At 43.5% G+C, this 20,136-nt stretch overlaps 1 protein-coding gene across 1 annotated transcript in view; it reads left to right on the forward strand.

Annotated features, from left to right (window-relative positions):
* C8H19orf44 (chromosome 8 C19orf44 homolog) overlaps positions 1–20,136 on the forward strand; it is a 73,866-nt gene that overhangs the window by 50,754 nt on the left and 2,976 nt on the right. The window contains exons 6-8 of the mRNA XM_033956497.1: positions 6,952–7,465; positions 9,593–9,688; positions 15,247–15,413. Of these exons, the coding sequence (XP_033812388.1) occupies positions 6,952–7,465; positions 9,593–9,688; positions 15,247–15,413 (777 nt within the window). The remainder of the gene's footprint in view (positions 1–6,951; positions 7,466–9,592; positions 9,689–15,246; positions 15,414–20,136) is intronic.

A 20,136-nucleotide genomic window follows, 5' to 3' on the forward strand; every position in this document is an offset into this window, starting at 1 on the left:
ATGATGGGAAGAGAATCAGTTGGATCGCTAGACGACCAAGGGGTAAAAGGGACTTTCAGGGAAGACAAGGCTATAGCTGAGAGATTAAATGAATTCTTTGTTTCGGTCTTCACTGAGGAAGATGTGGGGAGTTACCAGTTCCAGAAATAGTATTCAATTTCCGATGAATGGGTTAATTTGACAAATTGAACAGTAATTTTTCTTTAAAATCCAGCATAGTACCGGAAGACTGCAAGGTAGCCAATATAATCCTGATTTTTAAAAAGGGTTCCAATCTGACGTTGGTGACAGGCAAAATGGTAAAGACTATTATAAAGGACACAATTAGAACATATACATAAACATGGATTAATGAGAAAGAGCCAACTTCTTCCTCTATAATATTACCAAAATTCGACCCTTCCTCTCTGAGCACACTACCAAAACACTTATCCATGTCCTCATCACCTCGCGCATAGACTACTGCAACTTGCTTCTCTCAGGCCTTCCGCTTGCCATCTCGCTCCCCTCCAATCCATCCAGAATTCGGCTGCATGACTTATATTCTGGGAGAGCTGCTATACTCAAGTTACCCCTGTCCTAAAGTCACTTCATTGGCTTCCCATCCGTTTCTGAATACAATTCAAACTCCTCTTACTGACCTACAAATGCACTTGCTCAGCTGCCTCTCACTATCTCTTTTCACTTATCTCCCCCTATGAACACCCCCCCCCCATAAGCTCTGCTCAGCTGGTAAGTCCCTCCTTTCTGTACCCTTCTCGTCAACTGTCAATTTCAGACTCTGCCCCTTCTGCCTTGCTGCATCATATGCTTAGAACAAGCTGCTCGAATCCCTACGATGGGCTCCGTCTTAGGCAATGTTCAAGGCCCAGTTAAAAGCCCACCTCTTTGAGAGTGCTTTCAATTCCTAACTCCTTTCACCTTGGGATTTTGAGTATTTCTGAATGTTCCCCCCTCCTGAAAAATCCTAAAATCACTATTTTTAGAATTTGGGAAGTTTGAAAAAAGTCACGATTTTGTTGCAAAGTTTTGACTGCGGCCATCTTGGATTTGTAACGAGATTGGATTTGGTTGGTTTTTTTTCTGAAGCTCTCTGCTTCTTCAGACCTGCAAATTCCACCCTGAAACTTGCTGGATTCATGTGGATTCTTGCCAGGATTGCGTAAATTTAGCATTTTTAGAATGTTCTTGCATCATGTGCCCCGTGGTGCAGCCAGGGGGGTTGGGGGGGCAGCATCCAGCTTGGCCTCTCCCCTGCTGAAGTAGGTGACCAAATGCTCAGCTAGCCTGGCAGGGTGGTCTTAGTTGCTTTTGGGGCTCAGCACAGCTGGATATTCCATTTGACAGGTGGCGGACCCTTCGCAGCCTAAGAAAAGCAAATTTTAGTCATCTTGGCAAAGGTCTGGTTACCCTTATGAATTCGGTGATGGACTGTCGCCCTAAGACTCTGCCTGATAGCAGACTCAGACCCTCCAGGGGTCCTGGTTGTTCTAATTTTTGTGGCTAACAGCAATCCCGACCATATGCAAGTGCCATGTCAGATATTTTTACAGGGCAACCAAAGACAGTAATAATGGCTACAGGCGTTCCCAGCCTTCCACCTCCAGTTCTGCGGAAGAGGCACAATGGTGCCAATCTGAGAGATGCCGATCTTCAGATAGAGGGCCGGCTCTGTTTCTCTTTCCACCTGGATGCGCATTACGTCCGACAAGTGGGTCTTGGACATTATTCGGTTGTGCCACAAGCTGGAATTTGCCCAACCTCGGCCAGATTGGTGGACTGTTCTAGAGGTTGCCCGGTCAAAGCGCTCAGGGTTCAAACCACAGTTCAGCGCTTGCTGGATATTCATGCTATTGAACCGGAACCACCCAAACACTCGGATTCAGGATGATACTCTATATACTTTCTTGTGACCAAGAAAGGCTCAGAATATTGGAGGCCTATTCTGGATATTCAGCTCGTGAATGTGGCTCTCAAGATTCCATGCTTTTGAATGGAGGATGTGCATTCAGTCATTGCAGCAGTGGCCCCAGGAGAGTTTCTTGCCTGTCTGGATCTCATGGAGACATATTTGCACATTTCCATTCTTCTGGCCCACCGCAAGTGTTTGCAGTTTCATGTTCTGGAACAGCATTACCAGTTCTCGGCTCTGCCTTATACATAACATAAGAATTGCTGCTGCTGGGTCAGACCAGTGGTCCATCGTGCCCAGAAGTCCGCTCATGTAGCGGCCCCTGGGTCAAAGACCAGTGCTCTAAATGAGCCCAGCTTCACCTGCGTACTTTCCTGTTGAGCAGGAACTTGTCCAACTTTGTGTTTTCCCCTATGACAGACTCCGGAAGAGCGTTTCAGTTTTCTATCACTCTCTGGGTGAAGAAGAACTTCCTTACATTTGTATGGAATCTATCCCCTTTCAACTGTAGAAAGTGCCCTCTCGTTCTCCCTTCCTTGGAGAGGGTGAACAACCTGTCTTTATCTACTAAGTCTATTCCCTTCAGTATCTTGAATGTTTCGATCATGTCCCCTCTTTTCAAGGGAGAAGAGGCCCAGTTTCTCTAATCTCTCACTGTACAGCAACTCCTCCAGCCTCTTAACCATTTTAGTTGCTCTTCTCTGGACCCTTTCGAGTAGTACTATGTCCTTCTTCATGTACGGCGATGGCGGCCTGGATGATGGTTGTCATGGTAGCTTGCATACAAAAATGGGTCTCCAAGTTCACCCTTCCTTGAGGTGCTAGAGGACCTGGGCTGCATTGTCAACTTCAGGAAGAGTCATATGACGCCCACACAATCACTGGACTATCTAGGAGTTCTCTTTGACTTGGCTGTGGGCCACGTCTATCTACTGGAAGCCCGCTGGCAGAAACTGTGTGCCCAGATTTCTTCCCTTCTAGAGCAGCCGGATCTGTCAGCATGGGATTATCTTCAATTTCTGGGATCCATGGTTGCCACGCTCAACATGGTTCCTTGGGTGAGGGTGTACATGCATCCTCTTCAGCATGCTTTGCTCTCTCGCTGAGCTCCACAGGGATGCCTTGCAGGCCTGTCTACCTTTGTCTCTGGAAGCCCAAGCTAGCATAGCTGGTAGCTTGTCCTGAAATCACTCCGCAAGGGCGTACTGCTACACATTGCCTCCTGGATCGTGGTGAGGTCAGATGCCAGCCTTCAGGGCTGGAGAACCCTTTCCAGTCGTTCTCATGTTCCAGAGAGTTGGACATCCTCTCAGTGAAAATGGTCAATCAACCAGTTGCAGCTCAGAGCCATTTGGCAGATCTGCTGTGTCTGCGCAGGAGTTGCAGCCTTCAACTGAGCACCCTTCTGGACATTCTCCCGCTGAGTCCAGTGTCCTTGGAGGATCCGGGTCCCTTTGCTCTTATGGCATGGCTTGTGACCGCACAGAGGATATTCTGCTATGGTTGTTGATACTCTTCTCAAGTCTAAGAAGTCGTCCATGGTTTTGGCTTATGCTATGGCATGTAAGGCCTTCCAAAGTTTGTGCTCCTAGGACCAAGTGGACCCTTATTCAGCTCTAAGCTCGCTGTTTCTCACCTTTCTTCAGGCTAGGCTGGATAAAGACCTAACTGTGGCTTCTATTCAGATCCAGATGTCCGGGCTCTCTTGTTTTAGATCCCAGGAGCATCAGTCCTTGTTGGCTTCTCATCCTGCTGTCGCTGGATTTCTAAAGGGGACCACTAGTTAAGCAACCTTTCCCTTCCAGGGACCTTTACCTGGTGCAGTCTAGCCTTCCCAAGGCTCATTTTGAGCCCCTTTGAGATGCTTCCTTCTTGGACTTGACACTCTAGACCAGGAGTGTCCAACCTTTTGGCTTCCCTGGGCCGCATTGGCCAAAAAAAATGTTTCTAGGGCCGCACAAATGCGCAAACGCTGCAGCAAGACAGAAAAGGGAGCCGGCAAGATGGTAAACACCCGGGGGCAGCAGAGGAAAACACTTCATCACCCTCGACTGGGGCTGCACAAAATACTTCACAGGTTCCACATGCGGCCCTTGGGCCGCAGGTTGGACACCCCTGTTCTAGACCATTTTTCTGGTTGCCATTCCTTTGAGGCAACGTGTGTTGGAACTACAGGCTCGGTCTTGCAGAGAACCGTTCCTCCATATCTCAGAGACTGGGGTTTCCCTTCGGACAGTTCCTTCCTTCCTGCTGAAGGTGGTTTCAGCTTTCCATGGTAATCAGGAAGTGTTTGCCTGCCTTTCAGCCTACTGGTTCCAGGATACATGATAGACTGCTGAAGAAACTGGATGTGCACAGAATTCTTGTGCATTATCTAGAAGTCACTCACAAGTTTCGTTTCTCTGACCATTTGTTTGTGCTGACTCATTCAGTTAAGCGGGGGTCTCTCTCTTCCAAGGCCATGATTTCCAAATGGATCTGTAGAGCCATTTCGTCAGCCTAAATTATTTCTGGGAAACAGTCTTATGTTTCCATCAAGGTGCATTTTTCCATGAGGGTGGCTTCTTCATGGGTTGCAGTTTGAGCTGTCTCCCGTGCAGAGATTTGCAGGGTGGCAACGTGGTCTTCTCTTCGCACATTTGCAAAGTTTTATAGAAGTGGATGTGGCAGCCAGACAGGACTCTGTCTTTGGGTCCTTGGTCTTCAGGGTCAGCGCAGCAAGTCTGCCCTAGCTTTTTGGGGACTGCTTTTGTACATCCTATCTGTCTAGAATGTCTCACCTATTGCACTGGTAAGAGATTATGTGCTTACCCTGGTAAGCCCTTTTCCAGTCGCTAGGTGAGACATTCTAGACTCTTGCCCAGTCCTTCCAGCACCTGTCTACTGTTTCAATCTATTTATACTTCTCCGAGTTGATTCTTGGATGCCTGTCAGCCCTTGGGGGCTGGGAAGAATTGTATATATGTTTCAGTTTTATATGGGAGCAGTTTCTGCTGTCCTTTGCAGCCTGTGTTGGCGGTTAACGTTATTGTTGAGTTTATTCTTGAGAAGAACAGTTGGTTTATGCCTGTTGCTACAGGTGCCTCTACTTCATGTGTATTGGGGTGGCTCTCAGTGCTTGGGTACTAACTGTAGGTGGAGCTAGAGAACCCAGTGAAGTACAGCAGAGGCAGTGAAAAATCCGAAGTGGATTCCTTCTGCAGCAGCATGTGGCTATGGGGAAATAACCCATCTGTCTAGAATGTCTCACCTATGTACTGGAAAAGAGCTTACCAGAGTAAGTACATAATCTCTTTATATGTGGTATTATACTCCCATGCAATGGGAAAAAAAGTATGGCAAGGAAAATCGCTTCACGTTTGAAAATGTAAAATAAATTCTGTATGCCTTAAGGTGGGGCTGTCAAAAACCTTGGTGCCTTCTAATTTCCAAGATGAAGATATCAGCCATACTAGAACCTGAATGAATTTAGGTTCTGGTTTTATTGTCAATGCCAAAACTAGCCCAAAATTCATGTTTGAACTTGTTTTGGCTTCAGCCTCCCTGATGGACCCACCTGTTGGCAGCAGCTCCCCCTCCTGGGCTACCATGTTGTTGGTGGCTATCATGTTGTTAGTGATTCCTACGTACTCCTGCATCAAAATGGCTTCTGGGACCTCCAACTAGTTTCATAAGGCTGATACTGGATGTCACAATAGCCATTTTGACATTGGAGCTGGTACAGGAGGATTAAGTGGGGAACATTCATGTCCTCGCTAGCCACCAGTGACACGTTAGGTTCAGGAGAGGGGCTGCCACCAACAATGGGTCCAGTGAGGGAGGAAGTAGGGGCTGTTCAGCATAGTTTCGGTTTAAACCTGCAGTAAGGTTAAAAAATTTCCTCTTTAAAAAAAGGACACGTGGCCTCGTCCCTACACAAATTTTGTGTCTCCTTCCTTGAGCTCCAGCCTGCATCTAAAGGACCTCTGCACATGCATCTCACGTCGACATCCGCACATGTACAAAGGCCCTCCAGACACGGCCCTGAGCTTGGGGCTTTCCAAAACCCGGACAATCTGCTGACAAATATCTTCTTACTTAAGGCCACGACACCAATAATTCTTCATGACATTCATTCCCACCAGAACATCTGGCCATGGTCACATCTGCAGAACACAGATAAACCCTATGCAAATACAGGACCACAAACTAAAAGTCCTAATATACACAAATGAAACCCTAAAATGCCAGACTGCATGAAGTACAACAACAAAGAAACAGATACATTTCTTCCTGAACAGTGCAAAATATAGACAGCAGATATAAATTCTGAAAACGGACACATTTCAGTCACTAAATTGGAAATAAAATCACTTTTCCTACCTTTGTCTGGTGATTTTATTTTTCTACTCATCTTTTCTCAGTCTCTGGTTACACTTCCTTCTGTCTGTGCTCTTAACTCTGTTTCCAAGGACTTCTTATCCCCCTTATCCTTCATTTCTGTCCTATATCCATCTTTGTCAACGAATTACTGAACAGGATACTGGTGAGTTTAAATGTAGGAGATATAAAACAGCATACAAAATATGTATATCAATATATTTAATTGCACACAACGTATCTCCTGTTTTTTTTAGAAGAAAACTAAAAACACTAAAAAACAGCTTTCGATTGATATAGTTCCCCTAAGCTCAGAGATGTGAAGCTCTAATGGGGAGTGTTTGTTTACCCCCCTCGCGGAGCTTGTCATCCAGTCTTAGCATATGTTATACTGTTTCAATCAATTTCTGCTTTTCATTGTGCTTTTTTATATAATTTTCTTCTTTTTTTCTTTTATACTATTATGCTATTATTTTTATAGCCTGACATAAGTTAATACATGCCAATAATTGTAACAAGCAAGTGAAGTAACCAATGTAACCCCTACCGCTCTGAGCTGTTTTCCTCTGGCTCCACCTGCTGGCACTCATCTGTACTGGTTTGGCATGGATGAAAAGAAATATGTTCTGTTGTTTTGCTCTATTCTTAAAGAATGACTCATAATTGTTTTAATACCACAGATAGAAAAGGATACAAATGCTACACTGCCAAGTGAGGAACCAAAGCCAGTTTCACCGATTGTAAAGAAATTCCCTAAACAGCCCCAAACTATAGCTTGTTTAAAAGAAAAATACCCTTCTAGTGACGGTGAAAGCCCAAGTAGCAGAGATGAAGAAACAGAAATCTCAGAACATTTGAATGGAGACTCGATCGTGTCCATCACCAAAGAGCAACCTTCAAAACTTGATTCTTCCACCACCGATGGTGTTCATTCTGCGTATTCAGAGGATTTTGAAAAATCCACCACTCTGAGTGATCCCAAGAACAAAGACTATACCACATCTCACTCAGATGATACAGTAGGTAATTTTGCTGCCAAGTCCAGGAAATACAAAGACTCCTCACTAGCTTCCAAAAGGGCAGCCCAGCCCCTTCAACCTGCTGTACGCTGGGCTGAGGATGTGAGAAAAGGAACAGCCAGAGAGGCAGCTGTACAGACAACAGATCCTGGATTCACTTATCATTGGTCCAATAGTAAGTGGTAATTTTCCAAAACTACGTTTTTGCAGCTTACTCTGGCTGCCAATTGAAATTCACATGTCTTCTGGGATTAGTTAAACCCGGTTTGTTTATTTATTTAGAAAGATCTAGCTTAACTATCACATCCAGTGCAGAGAACAATAAACAAACAGCAAAAACACACAGGTACTATAGATGAGACCAAAACAATTCATTTGAGTTACTCATTTGAGAATAGCCATACCTTGAGCTGTTATCTAAATATGTTAATGTTTGTTTATTAAAAACTTTATATACCGCATAACAGCCTAAAAGGATCCAAGCAGTTTCCATTCATCAAGAAAAGAACTCCATTAAAAATAGAAAAGGAAAGATTAAGAACAAAAGTTAAATTTTTTTTTTCTTTTTTCTTCATAAATGTTATAACAAACTACATCTCCTCTATAAAAAAACATTCTAATGACAAAACAATAAAACATTCAAATCTCAATGAACCATAATTTATACATACAGCTAAAGATTCTCCATTACAAAATCAATCATTACATAAACATAGAACACAGTCCCTATCTCTATTCTAATTTGAAAAAGTCAGTTGAAAAATGGCAACTGTCACAAGTCTGAGCTGTTAGGGGCATCACATTTCAAACAACAGACGTGTAAGAACTTGGGGCTGAAACCCTGGACTAATACATGGGATGCTTGTTTCAACACAAGTGTCAATTTTATTGGATGCTAATTTTAATATGTCATCTGTATTGGAATTTTTGATTGTCTCTGTGAACCATTCTGAGATCTTAGGATTTGATACGTTATATAAAAATTTGTCATGCTATCTCTAGAGTTTGGCAACTGTCAGACCTTTTCAAATCGCAGCAAGACATTACTGTACAACTTTAAAAAAAATTCATGCAGCATTATTTCTTTGACTTCAGTGAGGGCGAAGCAATATAATCATAGGTCTTGAACTAATTCCAAATTTAAATAGTTTGTCTAAGGAATATTGCCCCTTCTCTTGAGGACCACTAGACCGACGTCCCAAAAATGTGCTAGAGAAATCAATACATCAGTGTCTCTCAAACTGTGTGCCACAGCATGGTGATGTGTCCCGAAGAAATTCCAGGTGTGCCACGAGAGATTTCAGAATTGTACTTTATTTAAAAAAAATTCCCTTCATAAGTATACACTAGAATAGATGACATGTACATCGTATACGCAAGAGTCTGTCTTGTAATGAGTGTCTGTGTGTGTGTGTAAGGATACAACCACCCAGATAAGCATCATTCTTTGACGTGACTGGTCCTTGGATTTGTTTTGAAAGCTAATGGCAAGTAATTTTAATTTTATTTTTTATATAGTAGTTATCCTAACTTGGGCAACAAAGCAATCAATTGCTTTGTTACTGTTTCGATCTTCTTGTCTTACCAAACTTGGATTTTCAGCTCTGACAAAAATTAAATTGAAAAAAAGAGGACTGGAGATGGATGATGAAATGTGTGTTTGCTTGTTGACTATCGAGCCACCTTTTGAGTTAATTTGCACTCAAAAACAAACACATCCATCGCATGGATTAGCAATTCTATTGTCAACTGTATTAGTTTCATTGTTGTTACAATTACCCAGACGTTGCATAAAGAAATTTAAATAAATACCTCTCAAATTTAATTTTTTGTTGGTTTTATAATACGCCACAAAAAATATTTGCTTCGTTTAGTGTGCTGGAGCTAAAAAAGTTTGAGAGACACTGCAATATATTAATGTGAGCTCTGCACATCTGTCAAGAGAAACTAGATGTGAACAAACGGGCATGTAATTCTGCCTGAGGTGCTAACACACAACAGTATGAACTAGGTGAAATCGGTTCTGATGGTGAGGCTGGGTGGATGTTTATCTCTGATTCGTCTGACAGGTGGATGCAGCACAATTTGAAAGTCTGTATTTGTCACTTGCCTGTCAAGGTCATTTCTGTAGATTAGAATTAATTCCAGTGAACCTATTATGTATTTGGAAAACTATTGTAAATATCCTTTCAGGTACAGCAAATAGTTAAAAAAAAAAAAAAGGTGTCGCCAGTTTTGGCATTTTTATCCTGAAAACATTTCTCACTACTGCCTTTTTCTCCCTTCCCTCCCTCCCTTACAGTGGATGGCATGGCCATCCCTGGGCCACATCTAGGTGCTACGTATACGGATCCTGTTCCTATTGTTAATCATGTGGTCAATCTCAATGCTGTTGAAGGTAAAAACAAAACACGTTTCTCTTCTATTTTGAGATTAATAAGCAGTAGTCTGTCTGATCTGTATCTCTTTATGCAGAATTTGAGATGGCTAAAGTATCTGTGCAACCTTATCCCTGCTATTTCTTTGTTCAGACCTGAGCAGATACAGAGGGCTTCTAATAAGAGCTGACTATAATTGTAAATCTAGTTGCTTGCTTTCCAGCTAACTGGGAGAAGAGGTGGGTGGATTTGAGGTTATAAAATAATCAGTGTAAAATCTAAAATAAGAAAGCCCTATGCATAAGTTATATGGATAAGGTTGATCCTTATTTTTTGCTTTTTTTGTAGGATAAAAGGTACTGGTGTTCATAACAGAAACTGGAGGGATGGAGTTCACTATCTATGGATATGCAGTCTGCCCCTTCAGTAGCCACACCCTCCCCTCCATCTCGCCCTCTGCCCTTCCCTAATCTAATATCTCTCCCCCATCTCTCCCTGCCTCATTTCTAGCTCCCTCCCTCCACAGGGCCCAACATTTCTCCTTTCTACTTCTGTTCTCCTCAACCTCCTTCCATGAATCTAACATTTTTCTTTTTTTAAAATTCTTTATTCATTTTATATCTTACAACAAGTGTATCATAAAATAACATTTAAACTTATACAATATCACTTGATTCTCTATCAATTTAACTTAAATCATAATATTTAAACCCTCCCTCCCAACCCTACTAATTAATATGTAGTACATATATTCTGTCCTATTAATCTAATCATTTAATATCAAATCAGAAATCCCCCCCCATACTTTGCAATTATATCTATTAGGGAAAAATGATAATTCAATAATTACTCATTACAATATTCTATTAATGGCCTCCAAACCTCCTGAAAGTTATTAAAATTACCTTTCTGCAAGGCTAACCTTTTTCATTGGGGCTTTCCAAATGGCAGTAGCAGTAGTGAATCCTAAATGCTGCCCTGCTTCCGGCTTCAGTCTCTTCTCTCTACCACAGCCTGCCTCTCTGATTTACTTCTGTTTCCTCGGAGGCAGTCCACGGTAGATCTCTCTGGTTTTGTGAAACCAGGAAGTTATATCAAGTAGGGACTTGGCAGAAGGAAGGCTCTGGAGCAGGCCATCTGAAGATTCTTCTCTTTAGCATGGCTGAGGCTCCTGAAGGTAAAATAGGCACTTTGCGAGAGGAGAGCTGGGGAGAAAGGTCTAGAGATGCTGACCCAAGTGCAATTTAGTTTTTACTGTGGGAGCCAAGGCTTTTTACCACTCCTGCGGGGCAGTAAAAAGCCTTGCTCCTGTTTCTGAACCATTTGCAATTTTTCCTGTTCTCATGGTTTGCCAAGGAAACCTGTCCCCATGTCATTTTCTAGTTTGAATAACTTTTAAAAGAGAAGTCCATAAGCCATTATTAAATGAATGTGGGAAAATCCACTGCTTATTCCTAGGATATGCCGCATAAAATATGTTTTACTCTTTGGATTGTTGCCAGGTACTTGTGACCTGGGTTGGCCACTGTTGGAAACAGAATACGGGGCTTGATGAACTCCGGACTTTCCCAGTAAGGCAGTTCTTATGTTCTAAATAGAGAATGACATGGGGCCAAATTTGTCCCCATCCCTGCAGGAACTTGTTATCCTGTCCCTGTGAGTTCTTTTCCGGTCCCTGCCCCATTCCTGAAAGCTCCATCCTCATCTGCACAAGCCTCAAACACTTTAAAATCATAAGTGTAAGAGGCTTGTGAGGTTAAGGCAGAGCTTACAGGTAAGGGACAGTGACAAAACTCAGGGGAGCAGGACAGGGAAATTGAGTTCCTGCGGGGACGGGGAAAAATTTTTCCCTGTGTCATTCTCTAGTTCTAAAACCCCAAAGAAAGGAAGCTGGGAAGCGAAGGTCTGGACACCCTGGCCAAAGGCAGAGGGAAGGCTTCCAGATCAGCCAAGTATAATAGCCGCTGCCTTTGGCTTTGGGAAGAGAAACAAGTGCAGTTGGAAGGCAGCAGGAGGAGGGAGCAAGCCGGAACACAGGTATGGACACAGAATGGACAGAAGGAGGGAGAGGGGCACATTGGGACATGGAAGGGACTAGCAGGACCCCTGTTCATAACTACAAGTCCCATGTAAGTTGGGCATTAATAATCTGTGGACTGCCTGTACTTGGAAAGGACGAATATGTTTTGTCTTTCCAACCATCTTGTTCTAACCTGTCAGTGCAAATGAGAGCCAAACCAGCTTCCAAGGTTTCTGGATATCACCAGATGGATTCGTATGACAATTTTGTCAGCATACTTTGGCTGTGCAAACAGCTGCCTATTTTCATCAAAGCTCGTTCAACCAGAAATGTGGCATTTTCCTAGGCGGAGTACCAGGCAATTCCATCCATAGAGATGTGTAGAGCAGCTACTTGGTCTACTCTCCATACCTTTTACAAGGTTCTACAGAGTGGATGTGGCAGTTTGAGATGACCAAAAAACTGAACACTGAATCTGTGACTGACATCAGTATCTAAAAAATATGAGAAAAATGTCCTCATAATGTTGTCAGCTGGATAATGAACTGCTTCACTGACAATATACAATGATGATTTTAAAGAGAATGCACTCCTCTGATGAAGCCTTTGAAGTGAAACAGTCCAGGACACCATTGGGATGAAGATAGGTATGATTTCTCTATGTGGCTGTTTTGTTTATATATGAACCATTAAGAAAAAAGTATTTAAAAAAACCGAGGGGTTTTTTTTTTTAACCTATGATTTGCAAGGTGTTGATCTAGCACATAGGCGCTGTAGAGTTATTCTGAGGTTATTTTCCTCATATTTTTTAGATATTGATGTCATTCACAGATTTTTTGTTCATATTTATTTTGGTGAGCATTGACTTTTTTTATTTTTTTTTCTCCCCCATTTATATTTTTGAGCTCTAGAGTACACCACTGTTGGGTCCTCAGTCATGCAGGCAAGCTGATCTATCCTTTTCTAGATGTCTGGCACTGCTTTGGTACGTCACCTAATGTACGGACTCCTATGTAAATGTAACAGAATGAAAGATTAGATTCTTACCTGGATAATCTTATTTCTGTTAATATATACAGGGGTCCCATACATCCTGCCCTGTGCATTCTGCAATTCACTTGCTTTATGCCTCGGACAACTCTATGGTTTGGAACTGGAGTGCTTCTCCTGTCAGTTTATTGAACATGTATGATTAATTTACTGATTAAGTATCGAGTTATTGAGCTTATGTGTTAGTGCGAGTTGCATACTGCAGGTTGGTTCATTAATACACCTATGTTGCAAGTTCATGCTAATTATTCTTTTTTGTAACATAAATCTTTATTTATATACCACAAAAGCCTTTCGGTTTGAGGCAATTTACAGGAAAAGTGTCTGAGGAGCATTGGCAAACTACAGCAATGTAGAAAGAACTGAAAATTGTATAGATTGCATAGAGGGAGGTTAAGCAGGGTTTTATAAGGAGGGGGATAAATAGGTAGGAATGTTCATAGTCTTAGAGCAACAACATGGAATAGTCAGTGGGTCGAGAGTCTTTTCAAGGAAAATTTAAGGTGGGTCCTGTTTGGGGAAGAGGAGAGTTTTTAGGAGCTTTCTGAAGTGCATGTAAGAGGTTGAATGTTCTGATCTTTGGAGGCTGCTTGTTAGGGTACAAGTCTGTTGACGAATCTCTTATGGGTGCATCCTTTAATTGAGGGGAAGGCGAAGAATGATTGAGGTCGAGAATTTCATGAGTTTCAGAGAACAGAAATGTATGTTATTTCCAGGGAAGTTCCCCGTGCCCATCCTTCTCTTTTCTCCTCTTACAGTGGAGCTTGATTGCTTTGATACAAACTGAAGAAGGAGCTATAACTTCACTGGTGAAGGAGGAAGAGCTGAAAGATGTGATTGATACCCGTCTACAAGTAGTTCGTAAGCATAGATTGATCACCTAATGTTTGGATTCCTGTGTATATTAACAGAAACAAGATTATCTAGATAAGAACCTAATCTTTCTTTAGTCACTATTCTTTAAGTTGTGTGTTGACATTTTAGAGTGGACAGCTTCAAGGAGACATAGACCTGGAAGTGATAGGAGAGGGTCAGTAGGTAAAATGGAACTTTGCAAGTAAATGCAGTAATACTATATTATTAGATGCTGCATTCAATAATGATATGATAATGAGTGTGACTGTTGATCAGGTTAAATGGAGCATCAGTTTCAATGTTATTTTCAGACAGGTGCTTGAGTTATAGAATAGTAGCATTTGTGCCTGCTCTTCCTCTCTATCATTCCCCCCACCCATGTCTCCTCACCTCACCTACCACCTCTTGCTTGCACCTTGAAACCCTTCCTTCTCCCCATGGTCTGGCATTTCCTTCGCCCTCTCTCTGTGGTCAAGCATCCTTTCTCTCTCAGCCCCCTATCTGGCCTGGGTTTCCTTCTTATCCCTTTTCCCCTCTACTTATGGGTCCAGTATCTATGTCCCCTCCCTTTCTCCCCCTGATAGTCTAGTATCCGTTTCCCCTCCACTCTCCTTATCCCCTAGCAGGTCTAGCATCCATGTCCCCTCCTATCCCCCCTGACACTTGCAGTGCAGCATCCGTGTCTCCTCCTCTTCCCCCCCCTTCCATACTAGTAGTGCCGCATCTGTGTCCCTCTTCTTCCCCCCACCATGGGCCTTGCATCAATCTTCCCACCTTCCCCCCACACAACCAAATTATAATCTTAACACCCATATCCCTTCCCCTTTTCCCCAGGTCAACCCCCACTCTCCATGAGATCAGACATACCTGTAGGCCTCCCAGATCAGTCGTGGCTGCCGGCCAGCAGACGTAGCGCTGTAAATGGGCTGCTTATGGCCGGCACTGACAGGGCATTCCGTTTGTCACCTCATCCATCTACAGGAAGTGATGTGGCAGAGGGAAGGCCCTGGCAGAGCCAGCCACAAGTAGTTTTCCACAGCACTGCCTCTGCCAGCCAACTGCTGCTGTTTCCTTTGGAAGCCCACAGGTGTCTGATCTACACTGGGGAGAAGGAGGGAATGGGGACAGGGGCAGAACAGAAGGTTTGCACAGGATTCTGCCAGGAGTAATAATTTTATCAAAATGCCAGCATATGTCTTGTAAAATATACCATATATTATCAAAAAATAAAATTTCTTATAATCTTAAGTATATGATGTGAAAAATGCTCAGCGCCCTTTATCTCCTGCACATATGGTGTTGCTAAGAGAACAAGTTTGGGACCATCATAACACTCCTCCCTCCCAATACAGAAATGTAACTACAACAGCTACTACAATGTTGCTATTCTATCTCTGCTACCTTCATGAAATTGAAAAATAGTAGCACTTATCTTATGTTTGAACTAGTCTTGTTCATTCAGTATAACTATGGAGCGGCCCGGCAGGGGATTTTTCTTTTTTTTTTTTTGTATCTTTTCTATTGTGCAGAAATATGGAACTTTATTCATATCCTGTCATCACTGATTTCCAGTGTCTATTTATGATAGATGTGACTGTCAGATTTATAGGTTTAAGCTTCTAACCACAGAAACCTCTTGCACTGTCTTTGTAGCCCTCACAGCTTACAGTCCTGCAACCCTAGTTTTGAATGACATGTTAAGACAGCAGTTGATGTTGGTCAAGCAGTTTGTGGATATCAGTAGGCACCTGCATTTATCACTTCTGCAGTCCCTGGAAGATGAAACTTACCATTACATCACACTGGAAGAAACACAAGAGGTAATAAGAAAGACCAGGCAAAGGTTTCTAGCTCTGCCAGAGTCTTGTCTATACATTTCAATAAGCGAGCTGACAGACCAGATTTTTTTTCTCAGTTGGAATTCTAATTACAGGGCAGCAGCAACGGGCACAACCACCAGCAACCTAGAATACCCACAAGGGCCAAGATGTACTGTTTCCTTATGTTCAGTCTTGTGAATGAAACACTTAATATACAGTGCAAGTCCAAAAGTCTGAATGCTGGAAATCCAGACCACCTGATAATCTGAAAAACAAATCTTTTTTCTGTAACTGCAGGTCTTTCTCTCCCTGGCTTCCTTCGCCCTGCCAGTCTCTCTGTCTCCCTCCCACTTACTCTCGTTGCTGCTGTCCTTGTCTTTTTAAGTACAGCTGCATAGACGCTGATGTCTAACCACGTTCCTGCAAACACCACTCTTAGGTCTGCCAGTCTCACTCTTTCCCATGCAGGAATAGGGGTAGGACCAGCAAACTTAGCAAGACGTGCACAGAATCATGGTCCTGCAGTATCATCTTCACAGTCATGCTTAGGAAACTGGGGAGAGGAGAGACATACTGGATGATGGGAAGAAAGCCACAGAGAGAGACACTGGATAGGGTACAGACACACTGGATGAGAAGTGAGACAGACGGGGTGAATTTTAAAAGTACTGCCTGAGAATCTGGAAAATCCAGCCTGACCCAATCCCTGAGCAGTCTGGATTTTTGGACTTTTAATGTATCTGGTCCTCTCTAGCTTTATTTGTTTACGCAAGAAAAATTAAGGTCATCTAAATCTCAAAAGGGCAAGTTAGAGGTGTGATGTGGAAGGAACTAGGGTGAGCTTTACTTGAACATTTTTCTGCCATAAAGCACAGTTACTTACCTAACAGGTGTTATCCAGGGACAGCAGGCAGCTATTCTCACATATGGGTGACGTCATCCACGGAGCCCGGATGCGGACAGCCTCGCAAGCAGACTTGCTTGTAGAAACTTTAGAAGTTTCGAGTCAGCTGCACCGCGCATGTACAAGTGCCTTCCCGCCCAGTGTAGGGCGAGTCTCCTCAGTTCAGATAGCTAGCAGAGAAGCCAACTGGGGAGGTGGGTGGGTTGTGAGAATAGCTGCCTGCTGTCCCTGGATAACACCTGTTAAAGTAAGTAACTGTGCTTTATCCAGGACAAGCAGGCAGCCTATTCTCACATATGGGTGACCTCCAAGCTAACCAGAATGAGATGGTGGGAGTGTTGGCAACTTAGGAGAATACATTTTTTAATACCCTCCAGCCAAAATGGCCATCCCGTCTAGAGAATACATCCAGACAATAGAGAGAGGTGAAAGTATGATCCAAGGACCAGGTAGCAGCTTTGCAAATTTCCTCAATAGGTGTAGATCTGAGGAAAGCTACTGAAGCCACCATGGCTCTGACTTTATGAGCTGTGACTCAACTCTGTAGAAGTAGTTCAGCCTCGGCATAGCCAAAAGAAATACAAGCAGCCATCCAGTTGAAGATAGGACGCTTAGAGATTGGATGTCCCAACTTGGTTGGATTGAGGGAGACAAAAAGTTGAGCAGTTCTGTGGTTTGGTGCGTTCCAAGTAGAAGGCCAAAGCACATGTACAGGCCAGAGCATGAAGATCCGATTCTCCAGGGTGAGAATAAGGCTTTGGAAAGAACACTGGAAGAACAATAGATTGGTTGAGATGAAATTCTGAAACCACTTTAGGTAGAGTAAGAGTAAGAAGGACCACCTTGTCATAATGGAACACATGGAAAGGTGGATCAGCAACTAAAGCCTGCAGCTCACTGACTCTTTGAGAAACACCACTTTCCAAGTGAGATACTTCAGATGAGCTGTAGACATTGGTTCAAATGGAGGCTTCATCAATTGAGCATTGAGAATCCAAACCACTGGAGGCGGTTTGAGAGGAGGTTTAACATTGAAAAGTCCTTTCATAAATTTGGAAACCACCAGATGAGCAGAGAGGGGTTTCCCTTCAATAGGCTGGTGGAAAGCAGCAATTGCACTGAGATGGACTCGGTCGATGCCAGAGGTGGAGAAGTGCAAAAGATAATGTAGAACAGAAGATAAGAAGGAATCTTCAGGCTTCTTATCATGAGAGATGCACCACGTAGAAAATCTAGGCCATGTTCGATGGTAGCATTGTCTAGTGATAGGCTTTCTAGAAGCATCTAAAATGTCTCTGACAAGTTGAGAAAACTGAAGAGTTATGTTGAGAGGTACCAAGCTGTCAGGTGCAGAGACTGCAGGTTGGGATGAAGTAGAGACGGAAAAACTGGTAGAAGGTATGGCTCCCTGAGTTGAACTAGAAGGGAGTACCAAGGTTGGCTCAGCCACGGAGAAGCTATTGGAATCATGGTGGCATGATCGTTGTTCAACTTGACAAGAGTCTTAAGAATAAGAGGGAATAGAGAGAATGGATACAGGAAGCGAATCATCCATTCCAGTAGAAAAGCATCTGCCTCAAGGCAATGAGGAGAGCAGAACTGAGGCAGTTTGCCAAATAGAGGGAGATCCCGTCCCCCCCTGTTTGTTGACATAGTACATGGCAACTAGGTTGTCTGTCCGAATGACAGTGAAGAAGATGTTGAAAAGCTTTGAGAGTATAGAAGATCGCTCTGAGTTCTAACAGATTGATGTGACACCTATTATTCATACTGGTCCAGTGGCCTTGAGTACGAAGACCATCAAGAGGAGCCCCCCAAGCGTAGGTCGAGGAATTTGTTGTGAGGGCCTTCTGCTTAGGGGGTGTTTGAAACAGCAAGCCGCTGGAGAGATTGGAAGAGAGCATCCACCAGCAGAGAGACTGTCTCACCAAAGGAGTGACTGTAATGTGTTGAGAGAGTGGGTCGCAAGCCTGCATCCACTGAGATGCCAATGTCCACTGAGGAATGCTGAGGTGAAGTCTGGCAAAAGGAGTCACGTGTACTGTGGAGGCCATGTGACTTAGTAGCATCGTCATGTGTCTCGCAGAGATTGAAGAGCGAGAAGACATTGCATGACAGAGTTGAAGGAGAGCTTCCAGACGTTGCCAAAGGAATGTTCCGAGTTGAATAGTGTCCAGAACAGCTCCAATGAATTGAAGATTGTGAGAGGGCTGAAGTTGGGATTTGGGAAAGTTGATTTTGAATCCCAAACTTTGTAGGAATCACGTAGTCCATTGAGTCACTAAAAAACCCCCTGATATGTTTAATCTGTGATGAGCCAGTCGTCTAGGTAGGAAAACACCTGGAGACTATGGTTCCTTAGAGCTGCTGCTACCACCACCAGGCACTTGGTGAATACTCTAGGACAGGGGTGTCGAAGTCGGTCCTCGAGGGCCGCAATCCAGTCGGGTTTTCAAGATTTCCCCAATGAATATGCATGAGATCTATGTGCATGCACTGCTTTCAATGCATATTCATTGGGGAAATTCTGAAAACCCGACTGGATTGCGGCCCTCGAGGACCGACTTCGACACCTGTGCTCTAGGAGATGAATCCAGGCCAAAGGGTAGCACATTGCAGATTCCCCACCCAAAATCTGAGATACTAATGGGAGGTCGGATGAGGGGGGATGCGAGTAGAAACCTCCTTGAGATCCAGAGAACATAACTAATCATTCTGATCTATATTGAAAATGGGTCTCAGATTGCCTGTCTTCGTTGAAACTAGGAAGTAACGGGAGTAAAAACCCCTGCTCTGCTGTTCCAGGGGAACTTCCTCGATGGCACAGAGATGAAGCAGAGCTTTAGCTTCCTGAAGAAGAAGGGCTGTCTGGAATGGATTGGAAGGATACTCTCTTCAGGGAAGCTCTGGTGGAACCTGAGTGAAAAGAAGAGTGTCCATCCCTGATTATTGTGGAATGGAAGGACAGAGGCAGAACGATGGAGGGTATGCTCTGTTTAGACAGTCAAAAAGGCTGCGAAGCCTGAGGTGTAGCAGAAGGCTGAGGTTTCTGTTGCTTCTGATGCTGCGGTTTTTAAGGAGCCGCTTTGGAGCAAAACGCCTCTGAAAAATCGGAGTAGGGTGTGAAGGCTTTGTAGGAGCTGACATTGACTATGGTCTGACAATGGAAGCAAAATATTTTTTTATGTTCTGACAACCTGTGGCAGCCTGTATGGATTCATGAAAGAGGCCATTGCCCTGGCAAGGAATGTTAGCCAGACGGTCGTGAAAATTAGGATCCATGGTAATGGTGTGAAGCAAGGCCAAGCGGCACAGTGCTACAGAAAAACAGTGGCCCTAGCCAACAGTTCGAAGGCATCGAGGCAATCCAAGTTGTGACAGTAGTAGTGACGTCTTAGAACTCGAAATGTCTATGTAAATCCAGGTTCTTCAGAAAACCTGGAAGAAGATCAATAAGGAACTTGATATAGACGGCGTCCAAACTTGTACATAGTCTTACCCTCCCTTCCAGAAGGAACAGTAGCATAGACCTTGGAATGATGGTTTCCTTACAAAAAGGACTCCAGAAGGAGGGATTGGAGAGATAATTGTGAATTCTCAAACCCTTTGCAAGGCAGAGATCTATACCTCGAGACCAATTTGCCTGGAACAGCAGGTATAGCATAAGGAGTCTCCAGACAACATTTGAAAGCTTGAGATAAAAGCTTGTTAAGAGGAAGCTTAAGTGACTCTGCAGGAGGTTAAGGGATATGCATGACCTCAAAATATTCCTTAGAGTATTTAGAACCAGCATCGAACTAAATGTCCAGATCATCAGCT

This window comes from Geotrypetes seraphini, chromosome 8 (genome assembly GCF_902459505.1).
Source record: "Geotrypetes seraphini chromosome 8, aGeoSer1.1, whole genome shotgun sequence".
In the NCBI taxonomy this organism is placed as follows: Eukaryota; Metazoa; Chordata; class Amphibia; order Gymnophiona; family Dermophiidae; genus Geotrypetes; species Geotrypetes seraphini.